This window comes from Nerophis lumbriciformis, linkage group LG11, assembly GCF_033978685.3.
Source record: "Nerophis lumbriciformis linkage group LG11, RoL_Nlum_v2.1, whole genome shotgun sequence".
Taxonomy (NCBI): domain Eukaryota; kingdom Metazoa; phylum Chordata; class Actinopteri; order Syngnathiformes; family Syngnathidae; genus Nerophis; species Nerophis lumbriciformis.
The window spans coordinates 47,205,970-47,218,148 of record NC_084558.2 but is presented as its reverse complement, the minus strand read 5'-3'; the positions used below and the strand labels follow the sequence as shown (position 1 = coordinate 47,218,148).

General features: G+C 40.9%; 1 protein-coding gene across 1 annotated transcript in view; it reads right to left on the bottom strand.

Moving 5' to 3' along the window:
• Positions 1-12,179, bottom strand: part of atp2a2b (ATPase sarcoplasmic/endoplasmic reticulum Ca2+ transporting 2b) — a 48,526-nt gene that overhangs the window by 23,382 nt on the left and 12,965 nt on the right. Inside the window, exons 4-6 of the mRNA XM_061966470.1 lie at positions 11,365-11,469; positions 3,690-3,828; positions 942-1,022 (exon numbers count right to left, since the gene is read on the bottom strand). Of these exons, the coding sequence (XP_061822454.1) occupies positions 942-1,022; positions 3,690-3,828; positions 11,365-11,469 (325 nt within the window). The remainder of the gene's footprint in view (positions 1-941; positions 1,023-3,689; positions 3,829-11,364; positions 11,470-12,179) is intronic.

Genomic DNA, 12,179 nt, shown 5'->3' with positions numbered 1-12,179 from the left:
TCTGTAGGACACCTTTTAGGACTCCTTTAAAACACCTTTTAGGACATCCTTTTAAAAAACACCTTTTATACAAACTTTAGGACACCTTTTAGATCACCATTAGGACACATTTTAGAACACCATTAGGACACATTTTAGAACACATTTAGGACACATTTAGAACAACGTTAGAACACCTTTACACAGCACAGACACTAAGCAACGGCACATTATTAGGGACCGAGTCCCTTAGGGACAGAGGACCCTATTGTATTTCTAGCGTTTTATTATTATACCGCCGCCTCTTTGAGCTGTAATTTGACCCCCTTAACATGCTTCAAATCTCACCAAATTGGACACACACATCAGGACTGGCGAAAATTGCGATCTAATAAAAAATAAAATAAAAAAAAAACTAAAAATTGCGCTCTAGCGCCCCCTAGGAAGAAAACACAGACAAAACTGCCTGTAACTCCCAGTAGGAATGTCGTAGAGACATGATACAAAAACCTCTATGTAGGTCTCACTTAGACCTATATTTCATACACTGACAACCCCCAGCAAAAATCAACAGAAAGTTTGCAATTCCCCCTTCAAAACAAAAGTTGTGTAAAAACAGTCACCTTTTTTCAAACATTATCTCCTCTGAGCGCGTTTGTCGTGTCGGCTTCAAATTAGTACAAGAGAGGGATTGAACCCTTCTGATTAAAAGTTGATTAAAGAGTTTTAATTACTGCTCCGGTTTGGATTTTATGAGCCCTCAAATTCGGTCCCGTCCATCGCTGCTTGCAGCTTTAATTTGCAGATTATAATCATTAATTTGAAAAAAATATTTTTGGGACCAATTAGGTGAAGTTGCATAATTTCCCACGTTACACCAGTCAATATCTCACGGCACCGTAGTTGAAAAACACTGTTGTAGATAAATGAGGTCCCTTAATGAGAGTAGTGAATGGTTGCACCTGTTAGGATGGACTGGTCGACCCTCAGCGTGGTGGACTTGATGGAGGTGAGCCTGATGTCTGCAGGCACTTTGTCGCCAACTGTGGACAAAAACAGAGCACAGCGTGCGTATAATGGAAGTTGTGTCTTTTCAACACGTCAGTCAGTACTACTGAATTTGCATTCAGCATCAGAATAAAGCTACACGATTTTGAGACAAAAATATTTTTTTATGGAACCAGAACACCGGCAGTAAGATATGGTATCGGGGAAAAAAATTGACATTGTACAAAAAGTTGTACTGGCAATGAAACAAGTTTTGGAAACAAATAAATACAAACATTGAAAAAATACAATATTTTTGGTAGATTTTTTCGATACCATCCATCCATCCATTTATACATTTTTATAATCGCCTCTCTTTTTTAAGGGTTAATTTCTTTTTTTCGGTTTCTCTTCTTGTTTTACGGTTTAAAAATACTGCCAAAGTTTTAGCCCGTGTAAAATTGAGATGATATCTTCGTGTTAATCTAGACATACTTTGAGGATGTTATATAAGCGGTATATACATTGATGATGTATTTCGAAATGACCCATGTTTGTCTCCATTTAGCCGTGATACTTGGCAAAACTCCATATGGAACAATACTTTGGACTTTAAAATGTAAATGTAGCTGTATATATATATATTCATTAAAAACATTTAACAGCAGACATGACCTCCCTGCTTGGTACTCAGCATTGGTTGGAATTGAGGGTTAAATCACCAAAAATGATTCCCGAGCGCGGCCACCACTGCTGCTCACTGCTCCCCTCACCTCCCAGGGGGTGGAACAAGGGGATGGGTCAAATGCAGAGAGCAATTTCACCACACCGAATGTGTGTGTGACTATCAGTGGTACTTTAACTTAATGTAAAGGTTGGCATGACATGACTTACTCATTTGTTTTTTAATACGACACTTCCACTATTGTAATAAACCTCCGGCATTTCTTCCTCTTGTTCCCCCAGGAGGGAGCCTCATATTCAGGCTGTGGAGACAACTTCATGTACTGAACGTTTTTCAGCGTTTGGAAGTAAAGCCTTACATCTGATCTATCTTTTCCTCTCTACATTTACACCTAAATAGGTGGACTCATGTCTTATTGTATATAGTATTTGGACTTGTATAAATGTATAAACAATGTGCAAAATTCCTTTCCTGCCTTAATTGCAAATAATACAAAATACAGTCAGCTATCCTAAATGATATTCCACATAATATTTACATGTACGTTTGAAAGTACAACGTATTTTAAAACATCTGCTATAATGTAGAGGTGAGGGATTATTTAAAAATAATAAAAATAATAGGATGGACATTTTTTGAGGAGACATTTCTATTAATAATTAAATGAAAACATCTTTAAAAATATTACCTTAGTAGTACATTGTGATGTTGTTATATGTAATTCAACAAGAAAGACAAATAAGATATCTATCTTTGTGGGAAATTTGAGGAAAAACAAAACAAACAAAAAAACCTCAGCCTCTTGCAGTTATTTACCGCACTAATTAAAACATCGATGTCGATTCATTGCAGCCCTACATCAGAATATACATTCCTGGTCCTCGTTTTGCAAGCAGCAGACTTCAGCGGTCCCTCGTAAAAGTCAAATGTAAATACACGCGCATTGCGAGGACGAGTGTGAGAGGGAAGTAGAGCGCCAATCAAGTCACTGACATTTACAATCTTGCTTAAGAGGCTATCAAACACAAAGACTTGCTCGGCTAAAAAGGGGATGCTGGCCTCCGGTATTATGAATATGTGACTTGGAGCAGAAGGATACGTACTACTGCGATCCGATGGCTGCACGCTTTGAGTGGACAGTGAGGAAAAAACAAGCGGCCGTCGTGGGAGGGATGACAGGAGAATTAGACTCCATGAAACACATCCTTAAATGGGAAAACTATTTTTGATCAGCTGCACATGTTGGACTTTCTTGTCCGTGTCAACATCCCAGCATTCATGATCACTTTCAGCCAAGGCAGGGGATGATGTTTAGAGAAATATGTCACTTAAGGGTACAATTTCTAGGTTTTGGAGGAAAGGTACACTCCTCCAGGAGACAAGACTGCCAAATATGGTCTTGTACTATTCTCCAATCTGTCAAAAGCACTTCATCACCATCTTCCTACCTCCAGCCCACGAACAGACTAAAGATAACAAGTCTTATGATTAGATGAATTCCACCACTAGCCATAAGATCCTTGATGTAGTACATCAAAATGTTCCTTCCAGACTTGGAGCTAGAAGAATTCCTGGAAGAGCGCACAGCCTAAAAGGATGGGGAGTTATCTGCACCCCGTGTGAGCACAGCGGATTACCTTTGAGCCTAATCCTCGGGAGTGTAAGACAAATTGTTGATCGTCTTAGTCAAAGTTTCCTGCTTCTTAACTTGGATTAAACAATAGTTCTGATTTTAACATGTCACAGCCTACAACAGGCATAGAGAAGACTGAGCAGCTCCTCCTACACACAACACGGAGGCCTTTAGCCTGCAGCGACCTTTCACTGGGTCCTCAAGAGACCATTTGTCCTCCTTTATGAACGGAAATATGGCGGCACAAATCACACATTATGAACATTGCCAGCACTCTCCAATAATAGAGCAATACTTGAAGTGGGGACACTTGACAATACTGGAAGGGCATGCTAATTACTAGATAATGTTTTATTTACAGTGCAAAGCAGAGATGTTATTATTATGGAAACATCATTTTCTTACCTGCGACCTCCACAATGTCTCCAGGCACAATGTCCCTGGCCTTGATTCTCTGGACACTCTTCCTGTCCTGGCGGTACACCTTGCCCATCTCTGGCTCATACTCCTTAAGGGCCTCGATCGCATTTTCTGCATTTCGCTCCTGATGGTGGAATTTGAACACAAGTTCAGTCAATCAATGTCCTTTATTTAGGCAGGTGAAAACCCACTGAGGTTAAAGGGGAACATTATCACCAGACCTATGTAAGCGTCAATATATACTTTGATGTTGCAGAAAAAAGACCATATATTTTTTAACCAATTTTCGAACTCTAAATGGGTGAACTTTGGCGAATTAAACGCCTTTCTATTATTCGCTCTCGGGAAGCAATCCGCCATTTTCTCAAACACATTACAAACACCGAGTCAAATCAGCTCTGTTATTTTCCGTTTTTTCGACTGTTTTCCGTACCTTGGAGACATCATGCCTCGTCGGTGTGTTGTCGGAGGGTGTAACAACACGAACAGGGACGGATTCAAGTTGCACCAGTGGCCCAAAGATGCGAAAGTGGCAAGAAATTGGACGTTTGTTCCGCACACTTTACCGACGAAAGCTATGCTATGACAGAGATGGCAAGAATGTGTGGATATCCTGCGACACTCAAAGCAGATGCATTTCCAACTGGACTGGACAGATCAGCTTTCAGGAAAAGAGAGCGGATGAGGGTATGTCTACAGAATATATTAATTGATGAAAACTGGGCTGTCTGCACTCTCAAAGTGCATGTTGTTGCCAAATGTATTTCATATGCTGTAAACCTAGTTCATAGTTGTTAGTTTCCTTTAATGCCAAACAAACACATACCAATCGTTGGTTAGAAGGCGATCGCCGATTTCGTCCTCGCTTTCTCCCGTGTCGCTGGCTGTCGTGTTGTTTTCGTCGGTTTCGCTTGCATACGGTTCAAACCGATATGGCTCAATAGCTTCAGTTTCTTCTTCAAATTCGTTTTCACTACCTGCCTCCACACTACAACCATCCGTTTCAATACATGCGTAATCTGTTGAATCGCTTAAGCCGCTGAAATCCAAGTCTGAATCTGAGCTAATGTCGCTATACCTTGCTGTTCTAACCGCCATGTTTGTTTGTAATGGCATCACTGTGTGACGTCACAGGAAAATGGACGGGTGTATATAACGATGGTTAAAATCAGGCACTTTGAAGCTTTTTTTAGGGATATTGCGTGATGAGTAAAATTTTGAAAAAAACTAAGCCACTGGGAACTGATTTTTAATGGTTTTAACCCTTCTGAAATTGTGATAATGTTCCCCTTTAAAATCTCTTTGCCAAGAGTGACTTAGACTTCCTTTTTATTGTCATTCAAATTTGAACTTTACAGCACAGATAAGATCTGGCCAAGAAGGCAGCAAAAACAAAGTTACAGAAATACATATAAATTCCATATGTTAACATAAAAACAACGTATACAATGTTTCAGTAAAAAGTACTTAAAAACAAGTACAATGCCCAATTGAAACAGTTTCCCGATCCTTTAAAATTAAATTCCCCCAAAGTGATCAGTTCAGGTAACCTCACATCCTCCTGTTACACTTCTGTGGGCGTATTTTTAGTTTCATTGGTGACATAGCTTGTGTGGCAGGCTAATGATACAAAACTATCTTACATCGACACAAAACTAGAGACTAATTTTTGTAAAAAAAAAAAGTTTGTGGTCACCATTGCCGATTAATGACTAACACTTCCCCTCTGGCGGGAACTGTATTTATTGTTAGTCCCCCGGCTGACAAGCGGCTAGCAGCTAATTATGTGTCTCCATAAAGTGTGGAGCCACTCCAAGTTAAAAAAAATTACCTTCATTATGGCAAATAAACAACATTTTATAGTACTATAGCCACTGGAAACACCTAGAACAAGCCAGGAACAGGCACGCTAACAGCTAAACTAAGCTAGCTTGACACAAGAGCAGAATTAGTGCTTACTAAAGTTTAAGAAGTGTAGATGGAAGCACTTATTAAAAGGTCTTACATCCATGATGACGTTCACAACAACACAACAGATGAGATGTGTTGTGTGTGTATGATTGTTTGTACATTGATGTTTCATCCATGATGTCGTTCACAACAACACAACAGATGAGATGTGTTTTGTGTGTATGATTGTTTGTACATTGATGTTACATCCATGATGTCGTTCACAACAACACAACAGATGAGATGTGTTTTGTGTGTATGTTTGTTTGTACATTGATGTTACATCCATGATGTCATTCACAATAATACAACAGATGAGATGTGTTGTGTGTGTCTATATGATTGTTTGTACATTGTTGTTACATCCATGATGTCGTTCACAACAACACAACAGATGAGATGTGTTGTGTGTGTATGATTGTTTGTACATTGATGTTACATCCATGATGTCGTTCACAACAACACAACAGATGAGATGTTTTGTGTGTATGATTGTTTGTACATTGATGTTACATCCATGATGTCGTTCACAACAACACAACAGATGAGATGTGTTTTGTGTGTATGTTTGTTTGTACATTGATGTTACATCCATGATGTCATTCACAATAATACAACAGATGAGATGTGTTGTGTGTGTCTATATGATTGTTTGTACATTGATGTTTCATCCATGATGTCATTCACAACAACACAACAGATGAGATGTGTTGTGTGTGTATGATTGTTTGTACATTGATGTTACATCCATGATGTCGTTCAAGACAACACAACAGATGAGATATGTTGTGTGTGTGATTGTTTGTACATTGATGCTACATCCATGATGTCGTTCACAACAACACAACAGTTGAGATGTGTTGTGTGTGCATGATTGATTGTACATTGATGTTTCAACCATGATGTCGTTCACAACCATACAACAAATGAGATGTGTTGTGTATGGATTGTTTGTACATTGATGTTACATCCATGATTTGTGGTCAACAACACAACATATGAGATGGGTTGTGTGTGTATGGATTGTTGGTACATTGATGTTTCATCCATGATGTTATGTTGTTCACAACAACACAACAGATGAGATGTGTTGTGTGTGTATGGACTGTTTGTACATTGATGTTACATCCATGATGTCGTTCACAACAACACAACAGCTGAGATATGTTGTGTGTGTGATTGTTTGTACATTGATGCTACATCCATGATGTCGTTCACAACAACACAACAGTTGAGATGTGTTGTGTGTGTATGATTGATTGTACATTGATGTTTCAACCATGATGTCGTTCACAACCATACAACAAATGAGATGTGTTGTGTATGGATTGTTTGTACATTGATGTTACATCCATGATTTGTGGTCAACAACACAACAGATGAGATGGGTTGTGTGTGTATGGATTGTTGGTACATTGATGTTTCATCCATGATGTTATGTTGTTCACAACAACACAACAGATGAGATGAGTTGTGTGTGTATGGATTGTTTGTACATTGATGCTACATCCATGATGTCGTTCACAACAACACAACAGCGGGGCACATTAGTTTGTTTTCTATGATTGTGTTTTCATGATCGTGAGAAGCCTTAATCCAAATTAAAATTGGATTCATTGTCCAGACCAACTTCAGATGTGAATCGATTGTTTTGTGCACCCCTATGAGGGCTGTGAATCTTTGGCACTTAACGAATCAATCCAAGTCCCGGTGTGATGATTCGATTCAGAATCGATTCAACATGATTCTTGATTAAAACAGATCCTCGCATTGTAATAATAGGTAGAATAGTTATAATGAAACTTTTGCAAAACAGGCTACAGGCTAGAAAACCATCTTCTGGTTGCAGGTTTTAGTTTCAAACCAATTCTTCAAAATCATGAATCGAGTTAGAACAGACGTGTCAAACTCATTTTAGCTCAGGGGCCGCATGGAGGAAAATCTATTCCCACGCGGGCCGGACGGTTAAATTCATGGCATGATAACTTAAAAAAAACAACAACTTCAGAGTGTTTTCTTTACTTTGCTTCGGCCCAAAATAGAACAAGCCCATTCCGAAAATGCACACATCACAAATAATCCTCTTGACAAAACATTCAAGTTTGTTTAAAATGCAGAGGAAAAAAATTGGTGCAGTTTCAAAAACACCATGAATTTAGACTTCATCTCAGCCCATTTTGGGTTGAACAAAAAACTAAATAGAGCGGTTTGTTGTTGGGTCGAGGAGGAGTCGCCGCAGCCCTGTTTTACAGTGTACCTCTTGCTTGGTATATAATAACTATTTGCTTGCCAAACAGAATTGCTATTGCGACATCCAGTGGACACATTTAGAACAGCAGTTTCTTTAATTTAAAAATGCACCTCAACTTTACACTCATCTCGCGGGCCGGATTAAACCTGTTCGCGGGCCTGACATCCCCGAGTTAAAATCAGGATAAATAAATAAATGATAAATGGGTTATACTTGTATAGCGCTTTTCTACCTTCAAGGTACCGTATTTTCCGCACTATAAGGCGCACCTAAAAACCACAAATTTTCTCAAAAGCTAACAGTGCGCCTTATAACCCGGTGCGCTTTATTACGATTCATTTTCATAAAGTTTAGGTCTCGCAACTACGGTAAACAGCCGCCATCTTTTTTCCCCGTAGAAGAAGCGCGCGGTGCATGCTGGGATATGTGACGTTTCATTTCCATTTGTGTGTTTATGTAAAGACCCCAAATGGCTCCTATTAAGTGTGTTGTCTGTCTAATTATAAATAATGCAGACGAGGCGTGTTAACTGAGTTCTCAACGTTTTCTCACAGCGTGCTCATAACCACATTCGAACTCCCAGCATACAACAACGCTTCTCAGGGCTACCGCGCATGCTCGTAACTATCGTTGCATGCTGGGTAGTGTAGTTGTTATATTTGCTAGCTCATAACAGCACATTGAGAGACACGCTTACGCGCTTAATTCAATACTCGCCGTCATTCCGGGTGGATTGACAAAAGACCTCCAGCCGCTAGATATTGGTGTCAACAGGGCATTCGAAGCTAGACTGCTAACTGCGTGGGAACTTCTCAGGGCTACCGCGCATGCTCGTAACTATCGTTGCATGCTGGGTAGTGTAGTTGTTATATTTGCTAGCTCATAACAGCACATTGAGAGACACGCTGACACGCTTAATTCAATACTCGCCGTCATTCCGGGTGGATTGACAAAAGACCTCCAGCCGCTAGATATTGGTGTCAACAGGGCATTCGAAGCTAGACTGCTAACTGCGTGGGAACTTCTCAGGGCTACCGCGTATGCTCGTAACTATCGTTGCATGCTGGGTAGTGTAGTTGTTATATTTGCTAGCTCATAACAGCACATTGAGAGACACGCTGACGCGCTTAATTCAATACTCGCCGTCATTCCGGGTGGATTGACAAAAGACCTCCAGCCGCTAGATATTGGTGTCAACAGGGCATTCGAAGCTAGACTGCTAACTGCGTGGGAACAATGGAAGACAGAAGGCGAACACACCTTCACTAAGACGAGGAGGCAGCGCCAGACGACGCCAACATCTGCCAGTGGATCGTAAATTTGCCCAACTTTTCACTTCGGACACCGAAGACGAAGGATTTACGAATGAAGAATAACTTCAGAAAGTAAGCGCTATGTTTATTTTGTGTGTTGTGACATTAACGTTCGAGCAACATTATGTTGCTATTGCTCTGCACTATTTTGAATTTTACTATGTTTGTGATTGCACATTTGCGTACATTTTGGGAGTGAACAGAGTTGTTAGAACGCTGGTTTTTAATATATTATTAAAGTTTGACTGACCTATCTGACTGTTTTTTTGACATTCCCTTTAGCGCAGCGTAGGCGCGGCTTATAGTCCGGGGCGGCTTATTGGTGGACAAAATTATGAAATATGTAATTCATAGAAGGTGCGGCTAATAATCCGGTGCGCCTTATAGTGCGGAAAATACGGTACTCAAAGCGCTTTGACAGTATTTCCACATTCACACACACATTCACACACTGATGGCGGGAGCTGCCATGCAAGGCGCTAACCAGCAGCCATCAGGAGCAAGGGGTGAAGTGTCTTGCCCAAGGACACCACGGACGTGACTAGGATGGTAGGTGGGGATTGAACCCCAGTAACCAGCAACCCTCCGATTGCTGGCACGGCCACTCTACCAACTCCGCCAAGCCATCCCAATAATTAGGAATTTACATTTTTTTGTTCCCAACTACTAATGAGCCTTTTTTAACCAAAGTCTTAAAGGGGAACATTATCACCAGACCTATGTAAGCGTCAATATATACCTTGATGTTGCAGAAAAAGACCATATATTTTTTGAACCGATTTCCGAACTCTAAATGGGTGAATTTTGGCGAATTAAACGCCTTTCTATTATTCGCTCTCGGAGCGATGACGTCACAATCCGCCATTTTCTCAAACACCGTGTCAAATCAGCTCTGTTATTTTCCGTTTTTTCGACTGTTTTCCGTACCTTGGAGACTTCATGCCTCGTCGGTGTGTTGTCGGAGGGTGTAACAACACGAACAGGGACGGATTCAAGTTGCACCAGTGGCCCAAAGATGCGAAAGTGGCAAGAAATTGGACGTTTGTTCCGCACACTTTACAGACGAAAGCTATGCTACGACAGAGATGGCAAGAATGTGTGGATATCCTGCGACACTCAAAGCAGATGCATTTCCAACGATAAAGTCAAAGAAATCTGCCGCCAGAACCCCTATGAATCTGCTGGAGTGTGTGAGCAATTCAGGGACAAAGGACCTCGGTAGCATGGCAAGCAATGGCGGCAGTTTGTTCCCGCAGACGAGCGAGCTAAACCCCCTGGATGTCTTGGCTCACACCGTCCCTTAAGCCACCGAAGATGATCAAGAGAAGAATATCGACCCTAGCTTCCCTGGCCTGCTGACATCAACTCCAAAACTGGACAGATCAGCTTTCAGGAAAAGAGAGCGGATGAGGGTATGTCTACAGAATATATTAATTGATGAAAATTGGGCTGTCTGCACTCTCAAAGTGCATGTTGTTGCCAAATGTATTTCATATGCTGTAAACCTAGTTCATAGTTGTTCCTTTAATGCCAAACAAACACATACCAATCGTTGGTTAGAAGGCGATCGCCGAATTCGTCTTCGCTTTCTCCCGTGTCGCTGGCTGTCGTGTCGTTTTCGTCGGTTTCGCTTGCATACGGTTCAAACCGATATGGCTCAATAGCTTCAGTTTCTTCTTCAATTTTGTTTTCGCTACCTGCCTCCTTACTACAACCATCCGTTTCAATACATGCGTAATCTGTTGAATCGCTTAAACCGCTGAAATCCGGGTCTGAATCCGAGCTAATGTCGCTATAGCTTGCTGTTCTATGCGCCATGTTTGTTTGTGTTGGCATCACTATGTGACATCACAGGAAAATGGACGGGTGTATATAACGATGGTTAAAATCAGGCACTTTTTTTAAGGATATTGCGTGATGGGTAAAATTTTGAAAAAAACTTCGAAAAATAAAATAAGCCACTGGGAACTTATTTTTAATGGTTTTAACCCTTCTGAAATTGTGATAATGTTCCCCTTTAACGATTGCAAAAAGACATGCAGCACACTGAATGTTCAAACAAACACTGGCTCCACTTCCTGTTCTTTGTTTGTTGTTAGACGCTGCATGCGAGACAATAAAGTAATTTGTTCAGTGACAAACTGACCTGCCAGACTCCCACAACGGCATTGGCGATGAGAATAAGTAGGATGACAAAAGGCTCCACAAAGGCCGTGACCGTTTCCTCTCCCTCTTCGAACCAGGCCAGCACCTAGGAATGAAGAAAATGATCATTAAAGGCATAGTACGTCTCAACTAGGGTGGAATGAAGTGGACTTTCCTGCTTCCTGGCTGAACAAAAACGTCTAGTAAACATGTCTGCGTGCGCTGAATGGGAGTCAGGTGATTTAGGAGCTTGGTAACCATAGTGACCGAGGAGAATCTGAGCCAATGGGCCAGCAGCCAGAAGAAGAAGTGCCACAGGATCGTCAACACTGGCTTACACGACTCTTTCGGGGAACCAAGCGGATGAAAGTGCATCCGTCAAGCAAGTGAGCCATGCCATGCGCAATGTCTCAAAAAGGACCCGACTCACTTGACGTCTATGTTAGAACCCCCTGGACATTTGGAAGCAATGTTCATCCAACTCAAAGCTATGGGCTCTGATATGCATCTCAACTCCACCTCTTAAAGAACAGATGTCAAACTCAAGGCCCAAGGACCAGATCTGGCCTGCCACATCATTTTATATGGCCCGCCTAAGACTAAAAATAGTCAATAAAGTACTTTCTATCTATCTCCATTTTGACAGAAATAATACATGTGCTGCATATATTTTATACTTTACTATTAGTAAATTCTGGACAATAAGTCGCTACTTTTTTCCCTCGCTTTGAACCCTGTGGCTAATAAAGCCGTGCGGCTACTTAATGGATTTTTCTTCGCTAACATGATTGTTTTGTGTTCAATCATTTTTCATTA